Source organism: Bos javanicus, chromosome 22 (assembly GCF_032452875.1).
Source record: "Bos javanicus breed banteng chromosome 22, ARS-OSU_banteng_1.0, whole genome shotgun sequence".
NCBI lineage: Eukaryota > Metazoa > Chordata > Mammalia > Artiodactyla > Bovidae > Bos > Bos javanicus.
Window position 1 is genome coordinate 6,230,213 of NC_083889.1, and position 22,768 is coordinate 6,252,980.

Genomic DNA, 22,768 nt, shown 5'->3' on the forward strand with positions numbered 1-22,768 from the left:
AAAAGGGCTAGAGTTTAAGACATTTCCTCCAAGCTAGCATTTCTGAACTCAGAAGCTGAAGGATTAAGACAAATTAAATCGGGACTTGCCTGGTGGTCCAGTGGCCAAGACTCTACACTCCCAATGCAGGGGGAACTAGATCCCACATGCACAACTAAAGACCCGCTGTGCCACAACTGAGACCGGGTACAGCCAAATAAACACATACGTAAACAAATGTTTTTTTAAAAAATGAAATAAATGGAGAAAAGAACGCCACTCAGAATCCCCAGCTGCAGATCATTAAAGCCCAAAAGCCTCCTCGGGATGCTGTGGTCAGCCGTCTGCTCTCACAAGTGAGGGACAGACAGGGGAGGAGGCAGGGAAGGTGTGTGGAGGGAACCGCAGGGCCCCCGACTGCTCCCCAAGTTGGGTCCATCACCCCGACACCACAATTCGCTGCTTCTGCCCAATGAGAGCATCTTCTTTCCCTCAGTGACAAACGAGGTGAGCGTTCACTGGACGTCAGAATGGATGGCTGGGCCACCCCTTCTCCTGTCCCTGATTACGGCCGAGGGGGTCAGGAAGCGGCCCAGGGGAAAGGGTGGGATGAGAGCCCCACCTTCCAGTCCATTTTACTCTTTCCAGGATGACAAGGCAATCCAGCAGCCCCAAACTGTCATCAATATGCAGACGGGGGACTTCCCTGGTGCTCCAGTGTTTGAGCATCTGCCTTCCAACACAGGGGACTTGGGTTCAACCCCTGGTCTAGGAACAAAGAGCCCATCTTCTGCGGAGCAACTGAACCCATGAGCCATAACTAGAGGAGCCCACACACCTCAACAGAGACCCAGCACAGCCGGAAGAACAAAACCAAACCTGGCATTAACATGCAGAGGGGAGGGAGCCGTTGGTGACTAAGAACGGACACTTCCGGTGCCCCGTTTCTGGAAAAGCACAGCTGACCCTCCCTAACCCACCCTCCTTTCCAGCTGTCACGCCCACTTCTTATCCACGCCACAGCTGGACTCGTCTTTCTAAACTCTCTGCAAGAGACAAAGGCCAGGGTGTCCCTCACCTTCTCCAGTCTCACATTATCCCTCATTTTCTGCCTCCAGCCTTCCCCTCACAAATGTGCATGCACACACACACACACACACACACACACACACACACGTTCAGTCTTGTCTCTTTTGCCTGCCCTCCCTCCTGCCTTGTCTAAATGAGAAACAGCTCAAGGATAACCTCCTCTAGGAGATCGTTCCTCACAGCCCCCGCTTCCCGGCGAACCCACCCACCAGCTCCTTGACTGTAACCATCAGACACCCCCATTGTAGCATCTCCAGGGCTCTCTTGCTTTGATCAATGCTAAACAGAGCCTTATTGGAACAACTGGGGGAAATTTTACTATGGGTGTGCTAGGGGACGCACACTGACTGAAACCACGACTCTGGCTAGGCACCAGAGTAACCATCTGTGTGAGTTATTTTACGACAGGAAGTCCTGGTAAGGAACTAAGCCACCACCAACCGGAGGAGTTCGGGAAAGGTCAAAAGGAGACACCATGTGTCCTTCCACCTCCCACCTCCTTCTCGCTGGCATCCATCTTGGCTGAGCAATGCATGCCCCACGGGAGACAGCCTGGAAACTGATCCCATCACCGAGAAACCCGAGGCTGCGGAGCCACGTGGCAGGGCAGTTCTCCTGGGGCCCCACACCCTGCTGCTCTCCGCCTGGCGCCCCTTCCCAGTGAAGTCTCTCGCTTTGTCAGCACGTGTGTCTCCTCGGAAGATTCATTTCCGAGTGGTAGACAAGAGCCCACGCTCGGGCCCTGGAAGGGGCTCCCCTTCCTGCAACAGGTGTGTGAGAAACAGAACGGCATCGAGGTTAAACTTGACCAGGGTGACGAATGAGTCGTGCAGGAGAATGTCCCCGTCAGGTAACTGATGATCTGCCCAGCTCCACTCACTGAGGGACGTCAGGGAGGAGTGCCGTGTCTGCGACCTACTCTGAAACAGCTCATCAGGAAACTAACACATACATACACGTCCATGTGTTCTTGTGAGGGACAGAGAGAAGCGGGAGAGGAGGAAGAAGAGAGAAAAGTGCAAAATGGCAACATGTGAACAACTGGCCGATACAGGTGAAGAATGTGCGAATTCACTGTTCTCTTCCTGCAGCTCTACCGTAGACGGGAACATGGGCAAAATAAAGAGCTGAAAGGAAAGAAAAAAAGGCTCTGCTAGGGATGCAACGCCTGGGAATTTACTAGTTGTCCCAGACAATGCTCCTGAAATGAAAGACGCAGGGAATGTGGCCTCATAGCCAACCGCAGGTCCCACCCACTAGGCACCCGCTAGGCATGTGATGCTGTGGCTCTGTCAGCTCTGGGAAAAGTAGAACTCCTGGAGAGACGGAGGAGAATGGGGCAGTCATGGGGTGACTGTCTCCCCGTTTATCTCTTGCTGGTGTTTGTGCAGCATATCCAACCCACGTCTTTCCACCCAGCACCGTGACCATCCTGGGCAAAGACGTCACCCTTCCCTCTAAAGTAGATTCTCTCTCGCCTGTGGTCCCTCCCTGACATTCCTTTTTTTGGTCCCTTTGCAAGTCAGTCACTTAATCATCTGTGTCTTGGGCGGTGGACACTGTAGACACGAGAGCCAAGAAGTGGGGAGGACTAATTGGGCCGTCTGTCTCCAGCAGAGAGGTGAGCGACGGCCCAGCTGCTCAGGATGACGGCAGCCAAAGCCCCGAAAGCACTGCTGCAGGTTCATCAAGCCATCCGCCAGGGCTGCCTTTGCCGCCACCAACATAATTAAGACCTTGAACTACTTTGGGGAAAAGGAAAAAAGATCTGCACTTGGGAATCAGAGAAAACTGAATTACAGCTAAGGTCGCAGCAGTCTAGAAGTAACGAACTACCCTTTGGGTTGGGCTCCCAGAACCTGGAAACAATTGACTGCCCATTGAGAAAGTCAAAGGGTCCCCAGAAAGAGTGGGCCTCCTCTAAGAGTACAGTGGGCCTCCTATAAGGAAGGGCTGGGCGGGAGCCACCTCTCCAAAGAAACATCAGTTCATTTGGTAACCGGGAGAGCCATCTACCTGATGCTCTGCCATTAAAACTGGCAAATCCACCTGGAGCAAACAGCAAGGAAAGGAGACCAAGATCAGCCCCCGAGACGGATCTATGCAATCCTTTAAGGCAGCCAGAGGACATACACACAAGCCACACACTACACACAAGCCCAGCCTTACAAAGCAAGCAGGAGAGGAGCCGCACTGCCCAGGGGTTTCTCTACTCAGCCGACAGGATTCTCCCCTGAGTTCCCTTAAAGGGCCTGCTCCCTTCATGCCTATTTCATGGTGCTTGGGACATCACAAAAGGCATTCATTAAAACTGTTATTGGATGAAATGAGTTTCAAATAAAATTTTACTTTTTCTGAGAAGATATTTACTACACATAGAGAGGTGCATTTGTTGGAATCAGGTCCCACGTAGCCTCAGGGTTCCAGACCTCGGCTCATAGGAGAGTCAGAGGCTGTAGGTCGAGGTTCACCTCTTGGCTGCGGCAGCCATGAGGACCTGGGCAAACTCTCCCCTGAGAAGGAGGAGCGTAAGCACAGCAGTGTTGTTAATCTGTGCATGTTGTGACTGCGCCTGGAATGTGGCCTAATAAATTATGTGATCAAAGGAAAAAGCTGTGCATTTAGGATGTCCACTGTATAATACCAAGTAGCCACTTGAGGAGGTCATGCAAGACAACACAACGGTCTGCTGGGAAGTTATCCATCCGTGAACAGGAATGCAGGCCATGAGAAAGTTTTCATGCAGACATGCAGGTATCTGTCCTAATGCGATTCTCTATCCAGGGGGTCCACGAACCACAGCCACAAACTAAATCTCCTCTTGGTTTTACAAACAGCAATACTGAAACAATTTAAACAATTCTTTAAGAATCAGAAAAAATTAAGACAAAGAAACAAGAATAAAAAAAAAATTTAAGAAATTAAAAAAAAAAAGAATTAGAGAAACTTCATAATGATCTCAGCGAGTTTCCCTCTCAATGTACAGAATCTTGGCTAGCATCCTTGATGGACGGGATATGCATGGGACGCCCAAGGAGAGCTCAACCCACTCTTTGCCTTGCACTAGTTCTGAGCACAACTATCCCGAATTTACAGAGAAGGAAACAGAAACACTCAGAGGCAAGGTGACTCAGTTGGGAGGCATCCAGGCTCAGAGCCACGGGCATGAACAGAGGGCTCTCCTGCGAGTCCCTGGCGTCTGCACACTTCTCTGCTGCCTGCCTCCTGCTCCAACGATGAATGGTTCTGGATATGGGCAAGCCCTCTGCCCCTTCACGGGATCCCAGCCCCTCCCCTCTCAAGTTCCTGCAGGCACCTGCACCCTCTCTCCCGACTGTTCCCAGCAGCATTCAAACATCTGCAGAAACTACACTTGTCAATTGCAGACCTTCCTTCTAATTTTCTGGTCCCCGTGGCATCAAAACTCCTTGAAACTTTACTGCCTGTCTCCACTTTTTCTCCCCATCCTCCCTTGAAGCCACCCAATCATACCTTGACCAAAACAAAGGCAATGGTCCCTCTGCAAGCATGCTTTTTCTCCGCCCTCCGCTGGAATGCCATGCAGTGGAGACTCCCTTCTCTTTGAAACACTGTGTGACCTCATGCTACCATGCTCCTCTGCTTCCTGTCCTCTCTCTCCACTGACTCTCCATCTCTCCCAGAGAAGGCAATGGCACCCCACTCCAGTACTCTCGCCTGGAAAATCCCATGGACGGAGGAGCCTGGTGGGCTGCAGTCCATGGGGTCGCGAAGAGTCGGACACGACTGAGCAACTTCACTTTCACTTTTCATTTTCACGCATTGGAGAAGGAAATGGCGACCCACTCCAGTGTTCTTGCCTGGAGAATCCCAGGGATGGGGGAGCCTGGTGGGCTGCCGTCTATGGGGTCGCACAGAGTTGGACAGGACTGAAGCATCTTAGCAGCAGCAGCAGCAGCATCTCTCCAGACTCGACATATTGGAGATTCTCTGGCATTTCCTCCTATGCCTCTATTCACTCCCTTTTAGGTGTGAATGGATCTCTCAGACCCAAGAGACTCAAGGTTGAACCTGGGGTATCCCCCTGACCTCCCCATTCTATACCTTCTTTCCCTTGCTAAGCAGGGGTGGTGGTCAGCTCCACTGTGGCCCTCAGCGAACCTGAGCCCCTGGAGATCACACTCCTACACAGTCCCCTTGTCATACATTCATCAACAGAGTAGAACTGACATGGTGTCAGTTTGGGGCCTAAGGTTTATCAGTGTTCACTTTTGCCATCCTGGGAGTTTTGAGCTGGCTACCCCACTGGACAGACTGCGAAGGAAGGATTCACGGAGAGAGAAGGTCCTGGAACTTCATGGTGAGAGAAAGGCCCAGCTGTTCCAACCAAGTCCAGCCCACAGTCAGCCCAACAGCTGAAGACAGGCACACAGGCAGTGGCCACAAGCAAGACCAGCAGGGGGACTGCTCAGCTGAGCCCAGCCTAGACTGCCTGACTGTGCAGAGGTAAAAGGGTCACTTTCGGTCAGTTTGTTTAGGGTCGTCAATTCCTCAGTAAGAGATCTCTGAAACAAACAGCAGTTCTAATTTTTATTATCCCAGTAGCCTGGGTTACAGTCATTCTTTATTCCTCTTTAGCTCATATCCTACATCCAATCTATATGCAAACAGGACAGTCGCAGCCCGCTGGCACCCCTTCTGCGTACACCTAGAATCTGCCACCACCCTTACCACTGACTGTCACTTCCGTTTCCACCATGACCTTGCTGCCTGCACCCCGCTTGCCTTTTCTCAGTCCACTTTCCACACAAGAGTCAAGATAAACCTTTACAAATATAAGGGAGGGAATTTCCCTGGTGGTCCAGGGGTTAAGAATCCACCTTGCAATGCAAGGGATGTGGGTTGATCCCCGGTTGGGGAACTAAGATCCCACATGTCACAGAGCAACTAAGCCACATATCGAAACTCCTGAAGCCTGTGCGCTCTGGAGCCTGGTGCCTCAACCAGAGTCCATGCACTGTGACAGAAGATCCTGTGTGCCGCCACTAAGACCCGAGTCACCAAACACAAAAATAAATATTAAAACAATACGAGGAAGGCCCTGCATGACTCCGCTCAAAGCTCTCCAGTGGGACCCACATTACCCAGAATAATACCCAAGTCCTCACAATGTCTGACTAGGTTCTCTGATCCAGCCCCTGCCTTCCTGCCAACTTAATTTCCTGCCAACCCATACAAGTCACTCTCATCCTGGCACAGTGGTCATCCTCAAACACCAAGCAAGATCCACCCTGGGCCTTGTCCACCCACCGTCCCCTCTGGCCTGAATGCCCTTCCACTGCGAGGTCCCCTGCCTGACTTCTGTATCTCCATCTGGGGTCTGCACTCCAGCGACACCCGGGGAACCCTGCTCGGAGCAGCTGATGGAGGAGGCCCGCCCTCCTGCCGTCACCTTAACCCGGGCCCACCGTGCTCTGTGTCTCTGCATCGCGTTTCTAGTCCCTGCATCCTTTTCACTCTCTTGTTTCTTGTCTGTCTCCTTCCACCACCGCACAGGCTCCACGAGGGCGTGGATTCTGAAAGGTGGAACTCCCAGCATGGCAGGTGTGGAGCCCAACATACACATACCAGATGAGAGAGCACATGCATCAGTAAAGGCTGCCTTTCACAGCCCTGGAAACAAGGGAAAAATAATCATAAACCAAGCTCAACCTTGCACCCTGGGGCCCGCCTCCCTGGAGCCCATGATTTGGCAGGACAGTGGCTCTGAACACGTTTCCCAGCTGCTCCAAGCGCTCCAGAGGTTTCCTACGTCCCTCAGGATCAAATCTACCCTCCTTCAGCAGCCCACAGGGCTCTGCAGATCTGACCCCTCCAAACTCGAGGCTCCTCCGGGCCCACTAGTACGCACTCCTCGCACACCCCACCACCGTACAGAACTCTCTGGCTTTTCCCATGCTGTTCCCTCCGCCAGAACACCCTTCCTCTCGTTCCTCCCACTCCTGTCCACTTGTTCTTCTGGCTCCACCTACATGTCCCTTTGTCAAAGTGCCCTTCTGTGACCTCCATCTTCTACGGCCCCTTCTTTTCCTGTATTTTCCTTCCTGGGCTACCCACAGTTTGTGGAAGTACAGCAGATTATTCAGCGGAGGAATTTACCAGAAACTTGGGCTTCTGGAACCACAACCGAGAAAGGAGGGCAGACAAAGGTGCTTTTCAAAGCAGGACCAGTGAAAGGGCCCAGTGAAAAATGAAAATGCAAGTCAAGTCAGCAACAGCAGAGTAGTAACCAAGCCTGGGGTGCTTCTGAGCATGGGGTGCTGTACAACCCCACCAGTCACATGTCCAGGAAACTGCAAAATGCAGCCCTAAAGGCCTGGTGAGGCAGCTGACCTGTGAATGTGGCAGCACTGGCCATCTCTGCAAAGACAGAGCCATGCACTTATTTTATGGAGAGACCAGAGCTTCATTCTTGAATGGAGGAATCTTCCCTCTCCAGGGTGCCTGCTCCCTGGACCAAGTGCCATTCAGGCCAAGTTCATCCACAGCCAGTTTAGCACAAGCGTCACTGAATAACACAGTCAAGAGCTGAGAAGAGGCAAAGAGACAACAGGAACGATTTGATCTACAAACAATAGATGCTGGACAGGGTGTGGAGAAAAGGGAACCCTCATACACTGATGGTGGGAATATAATTTGATGTCAGTTCAGTTCAGTCGCTCCGTCGTGTCCGACTCTTTGCGACCCCATGAATCACAGCACGCCAGGCCTCCCTGTCCATCAACTCCTGGAGTTCACCCAGACTCAGGTCCATGGAGTCAGTGATGCAAATTTGTAGCTACTGTGAAAACCAAAATGGAGATTCCTCAAAAAAAAAAAAAAAAAAAAAACTAACAACAGAACTACCATATGATCCAGGAATCCCAGTACTGGGCATATACCCAGATAAAACCATAATGTGAAAAGATACACGCACCCCAGTGTTCACTGCAGTGCTAGTGACAGCAGCCAGGACATGGAAGCAACCTAAATGCCCATCAACAGATGAGTGGATAAAGAAATGAGGTGCATACATAAAATGGAATATTACTCAGCCACTAATAAAGAACAATGCCATCTGCAGGAACATGGGTGGACACAGAGATGACCACACTCAGCGAAGTGAGGCAGTCAGAGACAGACAAGTACCATGCGATATCACACACAGGCGGAATCTAAATTACGGCACAAGTGAGCACATCAACGAAACAAAACCAGAATCAGAGACACAGAGAACAGAAGTGTGGTTGCCAAGGGAAGGGGAGGATGGGGAAGGGACAGAGGGTGAGGTCTGAAACAAAAGGGAAGGGGGAGGCAGAACCTTTGAAAGAAGGACACCGCCACAGGACGCGACAACAACTGGCTAGAACAAGCTAGTTCAAGATGGCGGGCGAGAGGACTTCCGCCAGCCCGCGCGCCTCAGCACAGGCTCGGCGCAACGCAGCGAAAGAAACGGCACCGCCACCAGCGCAGGGCAGTTCCGAGGCTGCCCGTCAAACAGCAAACAGCGGGCAGTGGCCCAAGGCCTGGGAATTCCCGCCCCTCCCTCAAAACAGCTGTAGTGATTCTCCTGCTCATTAGCCTGTAAGATTACCTAGCCTATAAAAACTAAAGATGCCATATTTGGGGCCTCTCTCGCCTTCTGAGAGGACCCACACTCTGTCAGTAGGGTGTACTTCTCTCTAAATTAATCCACTTCTTACCTATCACTTTGTCTCTCACTGAATTCTTTCTGTGATAAGATATCAAGAACCTGAGTTTCATTAAACCCTGAGACCAGGTGTGCGATCTCAATTAAAAGACCTTGGGTTCAAGTCCTAATCTGGGTTGTTGTTGCAGTTTGGGATTAGCAGATGCAAACTATTATACATAAGGTGGATAAACAATGTTATATACAAGATGGATAGACAAATGTAAGATGGATCAAACCCATTCGAGAGGAGATCACCTGGGCCAGACTAAAGGAGTACAGGCCCTGCCGCACCCTGAGCCTCAGCAGCAGCTCTACCCTTGAACCACTGCTCTACAGCTCCTCACCAAATCCTCCTGGGTTGGGGCACACAGACTGGAGGGCATTAGACTGCTGTGTCCCCCTTTGCCTGACAAAGCAATAAAGCTGTTCTTCTCTACGTCACCCAAAACTCTGTCTCTGAGATTCCTTTTGGCCCTGGTGCACAGAGGCTGAGCTTCCAGCATCAGAATCAGGACAAGGCAAGGGAACCCAAGGCAGGTTAGGCAGTCAAGTCCAGGCACCTCGCACAACCCACAAGGCCACTGATGCCCGCCCTCACCTCTCAGCGGCAAGCATGGCGGCCTTTCCTCTTGCCTCCAGAACAAAGACACTGCCCAGAGTGGGGGGAGCCTCCACATGGGCCCTCTCCTGGGCATCACCGTGAGGATGCTGAGTCCTGTCAACAGTTTCCCAGGATGAGTGCACACCAGCGGGAGTTTCTGCATGTCCACCAACCAGCAGCACACAGCTCTCCACGTGGGCACTGAGGTCTGGTCACCAGCAGGGTGAAGGCCAGCAACAGGCGGCAGCAGCAGGTGGCCAGGTGCCCGGGAGGAGGTGCCAGGGGCCAGGCTCACTCCCACCCCCACCGTCTCCTTCCTCCTGTTTTCTGTGGCTAATGTGCCACGTGCATCTCTCTAGGTCACCTTTCATCCTCTCGAGGACACAGTGGGAGACAAATCCCATCTGGAACTGTCCTCATCATCTCGTGTGCTCTCCCCACCCTTGGAGCATCTCAGCTCCTCCAGAGATGCAAAGGCCAGGCTCTCACCCTTGGGATGGGTGTCCGCATGAAATATCCTTTCCAGGGACTTTCCGGGTGACCCAGTGGTTAAGCTCCATGCTTCCATTGCAGGGGCTTAGGTTCAACCCCTGATGAGGGAACTAAGATCCCACATGCTGTGTGACACAGTCAAACAAACAAACAAAAAAAGCCTTTCCAATCATCCCTGGGGCATCCATGCTTGACAGGGAAGCCTGGGAGGGAAACACAGCGCCCAGACGACCAGCCACAAGTCCCTGGGGACACGCCCTCCTACCTTGGTCAGATCCATCCCAAGTTTGAGCTGAGAAATGAGGTGCAGGATCACACTGCGCTGGTCCTCCATGACGCCCAGTTCTGTCTCTTCCTGATCTTCAGTGTCGCTTTTCTCATCTTCGGACAAAACCAATTCAGGGCCTGAATTTGGCTAAAACAAGATCATCAATAAAAATCACCAGCTGGTCCCGAGAAGGGAGGCACAGCACCGCACCCATGTTCTTTGGCAAAAGGGCAGAGAGCCCAGGCTCGCCCAGAAAGAACTTCACCAGCTGGTGCTCCTGGCTGTGGGGTGAAGACGATCTTTGGGGTGCAGGTCCCGCCTGCAAGCGCTGCAGGAACTCGCTCATCTTCCCCCCCTCATCAGTAAGTGAACATTCTGACCTAAGCACCTCCCCTGACAAAAAGCTTCCTGGCCCCCAAGAAACTATTAATAACTGTAACATACCAGCATGCATCCATTCATCTCCACTATTCGCAAATGATGTTCTCCTGTTAACTTGTACAACTCACTACAGCTAATGTAAATTTACACTATAAGTAATGCAAATTTCTGTTTATCAGCAAACATCAGACGCCTCTGAAATTGACATTACCCTTATTTATGTGAAAATTTACTCTGAAATTATTTCTACTCCCATTAGTTAATATCAAGATGGCAAGTGTGACCAAAAAAGGCTCAGTTGTTGGCATTCATTTAGGCAGGGAAACAAAAATGAAAACGTAAAGAAAAAGCCTGAAATGGAACAACAATGCTAAGCTTCAATCCACCAACAGACCCTATGCTTTCCTTGATGCAAGTTTTATTCATTCAGTTGCTTGATTCCCATTTTCCAAATTACACAGAAAGCAGGCAAGTTAATACAATGTGCCAGGGGAGTAGCTAAGAGCAAAATTTTCTGATACCTAAGTGCCAAAGAACTCTTCTCTTGAAAGAAACCACCATTTTATTCACCATTCCTCATTTATGTTCTCAAAGTACTTGTTTCTCTATCAGCAAAAGCACTCCACACAAAACACGTCGTAATTGTTTCTAATTTCTGTTGACAGGTCAGACACAATGAACTTAAAATACAGAAACACAGGAGCTTGAACGTTTTCATATAAAAGGATACAGACTTGTCCAAATATCCACACAAAAACTAACGATTTTCAACCTCAGGAGACAGAACCATCACATCTGTTTCCGATACACACAAGTTACTTCGCTATCACGGTGTTGATAATCATCGGGCTTCACACACACATGCTGGCCGTTCCTCCCCAACGCGCCAGAGGAAATAAGGTATTTTTCCCACCAGGGTAGCAGTTTTTAAAATTTCAGTTGAGGGACTTCCCTGATGGTCCAGTGGTTATGAACCCACCTTGCAACAGAGTGAGTCTCGGGTTCAATCCCTGGTGGGGGAACTAAGATCCCACGTGCCGTGGAGCAACTAAGTCCGTGTGCCACAACTGCTGAAGCCCAGGCCACAGCTGGAGAGGGCGTGGGCCACAAACATCTCGATGATGCAGCCAAATACACACAGAGCACATGTATACCTGTGATGGATTCATTTTGATATTTGCAAAACTAATACAATTATGTAAAGTTTAAAAATAAAATAAAATTAAAAAAAAAAAAAGTAAGAGGAAGACTTCAATTGAAATAGACGTTTTCCTTAGACATATTTCTCAAATTATTCCCAAGTCCACGGGGCTGTCCTCCAGCCAAGACTCGCGTTTCCATCGTCTGCCTGGTTCCCCAGACTCACGCCACGTGTCTTATGTGACCATCACCGGAAAGGTGCTTTGCTGGATATACTGAAACAACTGAGGGCCTCTGTCCCCCCATCGTGATCCAGCGGACGGACCTGAGCGGAGTCTGGGGCCGTGCTGGGAAACCAGGGGCAGGCGGACAGGAGCCCAGCGCCCGGTGGCCATGTCTCTCCTCCAGCTTCAGCTCCTCCGCCGCAGTGCCCGTGGAGATCAAGGCCGCTGCGCTTCTGCGCCCGATGGGCTAAGTCAGGGCCACCCTCCCACGCACCTGTCCTCCTCACTCTCCTCGTTCCTCTCCTCAGCATTTTAGGGGAATTTTAAAGGGTGGCTGCCTCTGTGCTCTGTGAGTTTGCATCTCCAATCAGGTGCCACTGAAGCCAGAAAGCTCAGATACCCACCCTTCAGTGCGAAGGCGAAAAGTGTTAGTCTCTCAGTCGTGTCTGACTCTTTGCAACCCCACAGACTGTAGAGCCTGCCAGACTCCTCTGTCCATGCGGTTCTCCAGGCAAGAAGACTGGAGTGGGTAGCCATTCCCTTCTCCAGGGGATCTTCCCAACCCCGGGACTGAATCCGCATCTCCTGCCCTGGCAGGCAGATTCTTTTACCTCTGAGCCACCAGCAAAGCCTGTGCCTCGGTGACGCAGCTGCTGCCTCCTCTGCAGCGATCTGACAGGCAGGAAGGATTAGCAGACTGCCCTCCACCCGGGGCAGGGGGGGCAGGAGAGGGCAACACCTGGCATGTGTGTCAGGAGGAGAAAGCACAATCGAAAGCAATTGTGGGACTTTCCTGGTCGTCCAGTGGCTATTCTCTGCAATCCCCATGCAGGGGGCCCAGGTTCAGCCCACACCCTGCAACTGAGAGCCCAGGTGCCACAAGTACAGACCTCACACAACGAAGACCTGGCACGACCAAGAACATTTAAATAACTTGTTAAAACAGAAAGCAAATCAGGTTACCAGCCTGCACTGGAGAAGGCAGGCGTGGCTTTCAAGGTCCCTGCACATCTCAGCAAGAAAGGGAGCGCCATGGGAAAAGACCCTGAAGAAGAACAGATACCTGTAGGTGTGCAACTGCATCACTCCTGGGCACCCGAAAGGAACACAGCATCGCTCATCAACTGTTCTCCAAAACAGAAATTCAAAAAGAAAGGGAGCTCCATTTGGAGTGCAACTAACTGTTCCTCCTGAAATGAGTTGCTCTCGCAAAGTACTGAGTGTGAGGTAAACAAATCAATAGCTCAAGTCAGCTTTGCGAAGTGAAGAAGGCTCCTTTTTTCTGAAACTGTGATTTTTTCCATCTGCCTATAGGCCAGTGCATGGGGAACTCTCCACCCCTCCCATCCGTAGCCACTCTCAGGGAGGTGCTTACAGACCACCCAGACCACACGTCTCCTGCTGTCTGCCTCCCTTGAAAACTAAACCCAGCCGGTCCCTGATTTCCAAGGAGCCAAGAAGCCTTCTGCGAGATCCTGCCACAGCAAACAGACATTACTGTGCATGCAAGCCTCTCCAGCTCGTCCCACTCCAATCAACGTCACATTTCCCGTGTCTCATGATACCACCAGGGACACTGGCTCCAGCAAAGAGAAAGCAGGCCAGTGCACAGGCCCAGAAGCTGACTCACTCCAGGGTGACTGGTGGCCAGAACTCCTGGGGGCCCTGAAGTCCTGTCAAGGGAAGAAAGGCCGCGGGGAGTCTGACACACATCCCCTCACTGGCACAGATCCTTAGCAAACTGTGCCCTGAGCTTAAACAAGGATCCAGTAATATTCCTGTTTCTTCCAGCTTCTGAGAAACTGCAGAAGAGTCTCCTACCAAACCTTGAATAAATAATCAAGTTTTTTTTTTATTTTTATAAGCTGGTTTCATTCATCACTTTGTCAGTGAACATATTAGAGAACCACCCCTCCTCCAATTCCACCCAAACTGGAACTCAATTCGTATGCAGAAAGTGAGACCACTTTTTGTGTGGGTCTCAAAATGGGGATGTGTGGGACTTCCCCCGTGGTCCGGTGGATAAGAATTTGCCTGCCAATACAGGGGACATGGGTTCAATCCCTGGTCCAGGAAGATCCCACATGCATCAAGGCAGCTAAGCCCACATGTTGCAACTACTGAAGCCTGCATGTCTAGAGCCTGCGCTCTACCACAAGGGAAGCCCCAGCAATGAGAGGCCTGTGCACCGCCTCGGTTTGCTGCAACTAGAGAAAGCCCACTCACAGCCACAAAGACCCAGAACAGCCAAAAATAAATAAAAGTAAATTAAAAAGTAGCAATTATTAGAAAAATAAAACAATACAGGCATGCGTGGATGGAGGGTAGACGTCTCCAACAGGGCACATCAGCCTGAAGGTCAACTGGCCGTGTGAACACCAATTTGTGGGCACCTGCAAAGCACCCACAGTTAGCAGGGTCTCTGAAAAATGGAGAATTCGAAGAACCAGCTTTGATGGAGTTTTAAAGGCAGAAAAGCTCCCTTTTCAAGGTCAAGGGCTTGCAGATTCTCCTGCTCTAACATGAAATCCACAACAGCGGTAACGGTCAGTGGATCCAATCTCGTTTCCACAGTCAGGCCCACGTGCTGGTCGCATCCTCCCCCGCCCACTCATCGAGGTCTGCTCCTCTCCCCAGGGGATCAGAGGTGGCTGAACAGTGTTTCTCCACCTCAGAAGAAAACTAAAGGAAAAAAAACGGCTTTATAACACTGAGAAAATTCCTAAGACCTGATCAAGAAGCATCTTCAAATCCCCCTCCCCCATCCCCTGGAGAGCTCTGCAAATGAGCCAGCTGGGCAGTAAAAAGGTCTGCAAACTTGAAGATATAATGGAATTAGGATATGCTGTAAAGAAAAGCAGACTTTGGGAAAATGAAGCTTTTAGTAAAAACAAAAATTATGACTCAGGATTTCTACCACATGAGCACCGCAGAGTGTGGTGCTACAACAAGCCAGTGACTCCTGCGTTGCTAGCAAAAGGGAGGACGGACAAGCGGAGGGCCAGGAAAAGGCCGACAGGCAGCTGGCGCCCCCTGGTGGCTCAGCAGTGACCCGGCCCCCAGGGCAAGGGCTCTTAACCTGGGTGCCAAGGACATTCAATGAGGTATCTACTGCTGTGGGACTTTCCTGGCTGTCCAGTGATTTAGACTCCCTCTTCCAATGCAGGGGGCGAGGGTTCGATCCCTGGTTGGGGAGCTAAGATCTTGCAGCCAAAAAACAAAACAAAACAAAACATAAAATAGAAGCAGCGTTATAACAAATTGAATAAAGACTTTAAAAACGGTCCACATACAAAACAAAAATGTTAAAAAAAAAATCTGTCACCTTTGACATTTCACACTCAAACTGGGGAGGGACGGCATTTTATAGAGTGGGTCTGCCTAGACTGACCTCAGGCCTCTCAAGGTCTGAAGGGTCATGGAAGTGAGCTGGGCTCTCAGGCTGAGAAGTGGTTGAACAGGAGACGGTCCGAGCACCAGACACGCCCCTGCCTCATTACCGATCTCTACGCCTCATCTGAGAGGGAGAAGCTCATCCCCGCTTTGGGATCCAAAGCCAGAAGCAACATCGCAATTCGTGTTAGATCCATGTGGGTCCCGCTGCCCTGTCAAGGGGAGCACCGGTGTCTCGGACACATTGAACTTGGCTGGTGTCTCATCCTTTTCACAAAAATCTCCACTCCTTCATACAAATGCAAATCCCAAGCAAGACTGAAATTCCAATCTCTTTTATTCAATACACATGTGTGATGTAATTACAGTTGGAGTCAGTTCCAGGGAAAAAACCAACCAGGAAACAGACATTTATCTTCAGAGTCCATGCAGTTCCCTATTGGAGGCCTCACTCCGCGTCACGCCCCCCAAACCCACCCTCTTCCCAGCCTCATTTCTATCTTCCCCTCCTCTTTCTTCACGGTGATCTCCCCTGCTGTCTGGACTGAGGCCTGGGGCCAATACAAGCAGCTGGATCTACTACTAATGTCCGCTTTAACCCAGTGACTTAAATCAAAAGGCTGAATCTTCACCTCAAGGCCTTAGAGAGAGGCCTGTGCCCTACCCAGCCTTCCAAGAAGTCGTTTCACTGCTGGGCAGGGAGCAGGTCCCCGTGGAGCCTGGAAATACAGCCATGCAGGTCTAAAGGGTTTCCTCCAGTAAGGATCAGATGGATGCCGGCAGCCAACTTTTGCCAGAAAAACAAGCATCCTGACAAGAGGTATTTTTAACTGGACTACATTTTCAACAGAACGACAGAACCCACTGAGCTCTACTGAGCTGCAACTTTCCCCAAAAGTCTACCTGATCAAGACAGAAAGCCAGCAAGAAAATGAACGTCAACTTCTCTTCCAGCAGCGAACATGCTGCAGCTCAATCGTTTTTTAAAAGTCTGGCATCTCTCCCTGCGTGCTGGTATCTCGGCATGGAGGTATGGGTGGGCTGAGTCAACCCAAAAACCTTGACACTGAATGCGAGAGCTAGACGTAGCCCAGATATTGTCTTTACAGGAAAAGGGGGGACCTAGCCGTGCCAAGAACACTGTCTGGTATTCTGAGGGCCACCAAGAGGTGGGTGGCAGGGAAGAGGACCCCAAGCGTCACTACCCTCAGATGCCCTCCATGTCATGAGCACGGTAGCGGGCAGAGGAGTAACTGGGAAATGATGTGGCCTCATATGCCACGTGCTTCTCAAGGTCACAGCTACACAGAACATGCAACGGCATGCGATCACAGCCACCAGGGCGAGCCGGCTTTTGCTCACTAAGCGATACAAGTCAAGAGAAGGTGGTCTTCCCAAAATGAGAGGTTTTAGAAAAAACAGGAACGTGAAGCTGAAACATGGAGAGCGCTGAGGGGGGCCAGCGCTGAGGGCCTCCCAGACTGGGAGGGCAGGTGAATGGAGACAGACGAAGGGAACAAAACAGGGAGCACGGCGAATTCCAGAAGAGCAAGAGGATCCGAGTGTCTAAGAGGTACAAGTGCCCAGGGAACAACCACCAAACCAACTCTGTTTTGGTTCTACTGATGATGGTGTTACCGCCTCTTCAGTCTCTGGTCATTTTTTCTCCATCTTGGTATTTACAGTGTATGTAACCAAGTGGTCACAATCAGTACTCTATCCTCAGAGCGCATCAACACATCAGTGTCATCTGGCACCCTAAGAAGCCCCATCTAACAGCCCGAGGTCACGAGGATTGGCACAGAGGGATCCAAAGTCCCAGTCCAACTTGGGGATCCAATCAGCAGCACTGGCAGAGCCCGGGGCCCCCATGGCCGGCCGGCTGTGCAGCGAATTCCACTGGCCACGTCCGCCCTCACTCCCCAGTGGTAACCATGTACCGTGGGACAATCGAGGGCACAGCCCTCGCTACCACACGCCCAGAACAATTACTCCCCGAGGACAGACATGGATGTGATGCTTGTCCTCTGAACACGCGGTGGCAACCGCGGGGACCTACTGTTCTCCCCACGCTCAGTGCATGCGGGGTTTCTCCTCCAGAAGACTCTCTCTTGCGCCTGTCTCTAATTCCCCAAAAGGAGGCCATCCTGGCTGGGTGGGAGGGTTCTCGCTCGAAGGATGGATGCTCGTCTCCGGTCAGAAGTCATGACAGAGGGCTGCTGACAGGCGCAGGTCTTTGGGTGGTGTCAGGTCCGGCTGATGCCCCTCGGCCCAGACGCAGGGTGGCTGCCAGAGGCTCCTCACACGTACCGTCCTCTGTTCGGAGCCGCGGTGGCCTCAGGCGACCAACTGTGCCTCAGAGGCCGCCCCTGCAGCTGGAGGACCTTATCTGGCCATTTGGAGGTCTGTACGACGAGGCCACGATCAGGGAAGACCTGATGGAGGAGTCGGCTCCTAGCTTGGACAGGTGCAAGTACAAGCATGTCCACGCCTGGGGGAGGCTGAGCTGGGTGCCGCTGATGTCACAATCCTTCTCTGCTGCCTCCCAGCGGCCGCGATGGCTCTCTGGCGCTACCCACACATACACACACACTTCCCACACTTGGCTCTCATAGACTGGAAGGACAGATGCTCGTCGTGAGCAAAGGGGCCGACCTGCAGAAAGGTTAATTGTACATCAAACACACCCCGGAAGATAAGAGGAGATTGCTGCTGGGGAGAGGGAGCTAGAGAGGCGGGGCGGGCATTCCTCATCAGGAACAGCACACCGGGAGGACTGTAAAGGCATTCCTTTCAAGACACACGGGGGAGGCATTCGAGGGAGGAGCATGGCCAAGCCCTTTTCCATGTCTGCGTGTCTGCTTGGAAACCATCTTAAAAGAAAGGAATTGCGAAGGAGCAAAGGAAACTTGGAGAAAGGGCAGCAGGGGAAGCGGCAGCAGCGAATGAAGCGGGAATGACTGTGCTGCGGTTGAGGCTTGGGAAGCAGGTCAGCGGCCCGGCCCAGGCATGCAGGCACCCGGAAGCGAGATGAGGGCGCAAACGCAGTGTGTCAGGCTAAGGGCCAGGGCTGTGTCCAGGGCTTTGTGACCTTTTCTGCAAAAGTCCAGCCCTTTCCAGCCTGAATTCACAGCTGGGCGAGGGCTCCACGAAGTTCTGCGGGGTGAGGGCATGCCTACCACGCCCTGGTCCTCGGACGGTGCTGGCAGCACAGGTCACGCTTCCCAACTCACAGGAAGCCCCTGAAGATGGGATGAAGGTCACGAGAAGGCAAGAAAGAGGACACATCATCGCAGCTCTGTGGGGCAGCCAGGCATCCAGGGAGAACTCTGAGCGGTGGCTGCAGACACGCCCTGGATGTAAATCCTGAACCTGCCGCCCTCCACCTGGCAGGCCGTCTCCTCACCTGTGAGACGGAGATGGTACCACCCATCCCTGGGGAGGGGGACGCCGCGGAGAGGCTCAGGGAAGATGGGGCATCGGTGCAGAGGGAACGCTGAGCAAAAGCCCGCTGCTCTCCTGAGGTCGAGGCACCCTCGCTGGGCACGTGGGGGCCCTTGGTGCAGGGACCTGGAAGCCACAGCTGAAGCGCCCGCCACCCCCACTTGGGCTCATTCCCATCCTAGCAGCACCCTTCTGGAAGCTGCAGGATGCCACCCACATTCTGTCCCAGGCCCTCCCCAGCTGAGGACTCGGGGGCCACAAAGATCCAGGCCCCCTGAACCACCAGAGGCAGCATCAGTTCCCAGACCTGGGGCTGCAGCAGGAAGGGATGCATAGGAATCCCCCTCGCAAATCTCAGCCGAGGATCCCGGGAAGATCCGGGCATCGCACGGGACAAACAGCACAGCAGCCAGGACAGAGACTCAACGCGAAGGCCATCCCAGGCCCCAGGGTCCGGCTGTGGTCTGTGGGGAGTGATGGGAGAGGGCGGCTGCTGTCCAACGCTACTCAGAAAAGGTGGGGAAGAAACTCCCTGAGTTCCATCCTAGCCTTTCTGGACTCTGGTAAAAGAGAAAAGTGGTGGTTTAAGACAAAAAAGACCTCCCACCCTTAGGGAGTGCTGAGGGATAAGCAGGTACCAGACTTGAATGAGTTACCACCACACCAGTCTCCTCAAATGCGCATGATCATCACCTGAGATACTGAAGACAGAAGGATGTTCGAGGTACAGGCCCTGCATCCTACAAGTGGGGTCTGCGGGAGACCCTTCTCCTCCAGCCCTGGGTGGGAGTGGCAAGTTTCAACGCATCATTCGAGACCTTAGTTCAGCTGCGCTTCATGGGGGTGGAGGCAGTGCCTCTATCCTAATCAGGACTCCATGAGCACCCTGTCTGTGCCCAATTTGGCACTTACCCAATTGCATTTTTTTTTTAAATACTTATGAGCACCATAATTTCTAAGTACCATGGGAAGCTTGATTGCTAAGTGTGCTTTTTTTTTTAAAAAAGGATGATATATATTAATAGTTTGTTATCAGAAAGTTTATTTATCTCTTGGCCGTGCCTTGGGACATGTGGGATCTTAGTTCCCTCACCAGGGCTCGAACTCACATCCTCCATTGGGAGCGTGGAGTCTTAACCACTGGACCGCCCGGGAAGTCCCTTTGCCTACCATGTTTATGCAACAGCACATCTATCTGCTTTCCCGTCAGAGCAGGACTGCCAGGACTCTTTTGGTACAAGGAATACTGATGAATCGGGCTGGCTGCTTAGGGCTCTGGGTCAATGTGAATTCGAAGCCTCTTCCAGGTTGCAGGAGGATGAAGGCCCTGATCCATCAGCAAAGTCAGCTGGGAGTTCAGGAGGGGAGACTGAGGCTGTCAGCACACCCAGCTCAGAGCTCCCTGAGGACAGGAGACTGTGTACCTTGGGTTTCCAATTCTAGAATCGCAGCACAGAGGCTGGTTTTGTAACAAGTGCTCAGTTAAAAAAAAACACACAAAAAAACAACCTGTAAGCACTGAATGAAGAAAACTAAAGAAAAATCAGAAAAAAGTAGAGCCTGCACGGACAAAATCCAGATTTAAATTGAAAAGGCCAGCCAATCAAAGAAGATTACCAATGCTACAATCTCGCTCATGTGAGATGCCCAGAACGGGTCAGTCTATAGGGACAGGAAGTAGATTAGTGGATGGTGGGGGCTGGGGGGATCTGGGGGTGACAGCTAGGAGCTAAGGTCCTTTATGAGGTGATGACAATATCCTAATGCTGACTGTGGTGCTGGGAGCATCCTGAAACACACTTGAAATGGGTGGGCTGACCTGGCCTGTGAATGATCTCAATAAAGGTGTCATTTTAAAATGACAATTAAAAAAATAAAAGACACGTGATGCCAAGTCAGACAAGGCCAGGAGGAAGGTGACTTGTGCGCTGCCAGACTCTGGGCCGAGTCTTGCCAAGAAGCAATGCTTAGGGCAGCAGAGAAAGAAGGGGCCCTTCCAACAGGAGAGACACAGCGGTTAGGGAGGTCTGGCTGAACCCAGATGATCCATGGCTTTGACCTTACACCTCGACTGGGAGAGCCCATGTGACTGACTGGCTTTAAAACCATTTGTACACTGATGGCTTCTAAACATACATCTCAGATCAGCCTTCTCCCCTGACCTCCAGCCTCGTGTGTCCAAAGGCCTGTCCATACCCGCCTGAGCAATTAGGCAAAACCATGGACTTTTAGACTCGTCCAAGCCCTCACCCTGGAACCTGTGAATATGGTACTTCACATGAGAAAGAGGCTTTACAAATGCGATGAAAGCCTGGAATCAGGGTGCTGGTCCTGGGATATCCAGATGGATCCAACAGAATCGTATTATCCCTAAAATGCAAGACTCTTTCAACTGGCTGTGGTCAGAAGGAGGTGTCCCCAGGAGAACTGGTCAGAGAGAAACACCACTGGTGGCTCTGTGGATGGGGGAGCGGGGCCACGAGCCAAGGGAAACAGGCAGCCTCTCACAGCTGGAAGGGCCGAGGGGACCGAGTCTCTGGAACTCCCCGGTGGCCCAGTAGTTAGGGTGTGGCTCCCCTGGTGGCTCAGATGGTAGAGTCTTCCCGCTATGCAGGAGACCCGGGTTCAATCCCTGGGTCGGGAAGACCCCCTGGAGGAGGACACAGCAACCCACTCCAGTATTCTTGCCTGGAGAATCCCACGGACAGAGGAGCCTGGTGGGCTGCAATCCATGGGGTCGCAAAGAGTTGGACACTGAGTGACTAACACTTTGACTTTCCAGTGGTCAGGACTCGGTGCTCTTACTGCACAGCCCACGTCCAGTCCTCGAAGGGGGAACTAAGATCCTGAAAGCAATATGGCCAAAGAAAGAAACTGAGTTTCCCCTACAACTGTCAGAAAAAATCCTTGGTTTTAGCTCCGTGAGACCTGTCTGGGACTTCTGACCTATGGAACTACAAGGTGACCCGTTTACATTGTTTTAAACCAATGAGTCTGTGCCAGTTTGTTACAGCAGCAATAGAGAACGAGCATACTAACAGGATCTCAACGTATCACGTCCAAAACACACCTTTCAGCTCCCACCTCCAAACTGTGCCCCTCTGTGGCTCAGAACGTGGCAACTTTGCTTTCCCAGGCTCTCAGCCGAAAGCCTCGGCAGCACCCCCGAGCCCACGCTTACTCATGTTCCCCCGACACCGCTCGCCCCAGCAAACCCTACAAGCTGCATCTCGGTGCTGACTGCTCTTACAGCCTCCACGCCCTGCCACCGGCCACCGTGAACCATCACTTACTTACTGCACTCCCGTTCCAGCCAGTCTCTGGGGCCCCCGCCCTCATGGCTCTGTCTCCTCTCGGCAGCCAGAAGGCATCTTCTGTCATAAGGCAGATCCTCTGACTCCAGTGCTCAAAACCCTCCCCGCTTCCTTCCACATTAAAATCCTCCCTGAAGCCCACGAGGCCCCCCTGCTTCCCTCCCCTTCCTTCCCAGCATGCCCCTCCTGCACCCTCCTTGGGCCCCACCATCCACCTCCTGCTCCTTGGGCACGTGCAGTGCACACCTACCTCAGGGCCTTTGCACCTGCTGTTACCGACCTCCCACCCCGCCCCGATTCCTGCCTGACTCCCTCCCTCCCTTCCCTCAGGACTCACTCGAGCATCACCTGACCTGAGTGACAGCCTCGTGGTCCTCTCCGCCTCCCCCTCCCCCAAGCTCTGCTCCAACTTCCAGCACAGATCACATCCCATACTGACAGATCACATCTCCCTGCAGAGAAGGCCCGCTCTCGGGAACCAGGCTGTGTTTTATTCACACTATCAACAAAGTCAGGACACACACACTGACGCTGACATACTCCTTGAAGGAATAGATACACTTGGCTTGGCCCCTTTGGAGGTGAGCAACTACTGAAGATCTCTAAGAGGCTGATGAACACACCCCAGGCCCCGGGGAGATGGCCTGTTCAAGCAGCAGTGTGACTGTCACAGGGCCGATGGGCACTGAGAACCACTCTAGAAGCTTCCTGCAGCCGCGGCCCAGCGTGAGG

General features: G+C 52.1%; 1 protein-coding gene across 7 annotated transcripts in view; it reads right to left on the minus strand.

Annotated features, from left to right (window-relative positions):
• OSBPL10 (oxysterol binding protein like 10) overlaps nt 1–22,768 on the minus strand; it is a 362,137-nt gene that overhangs the window by 46,142 nt on the left and 293,227 nt on the right. For all 7 annotated transcript variants that reach the window (XR_009732395.1, XM_061395738.1, XM_061395733.1 and 4 more), the window contains exon 7: nt 10,138–10,287. Coding sequence is in view for 6 of the 7 variants with exons in the window: in XM_061395738.1 (XP_061251722.1) it covers nt 10,138–10,287 (150 nt within the window). In the remaining variant the exon portion in view is untranslated. The remainder of the gene's footprint in view (nt 1–10,137; nt 10,288–22,768) is intronic.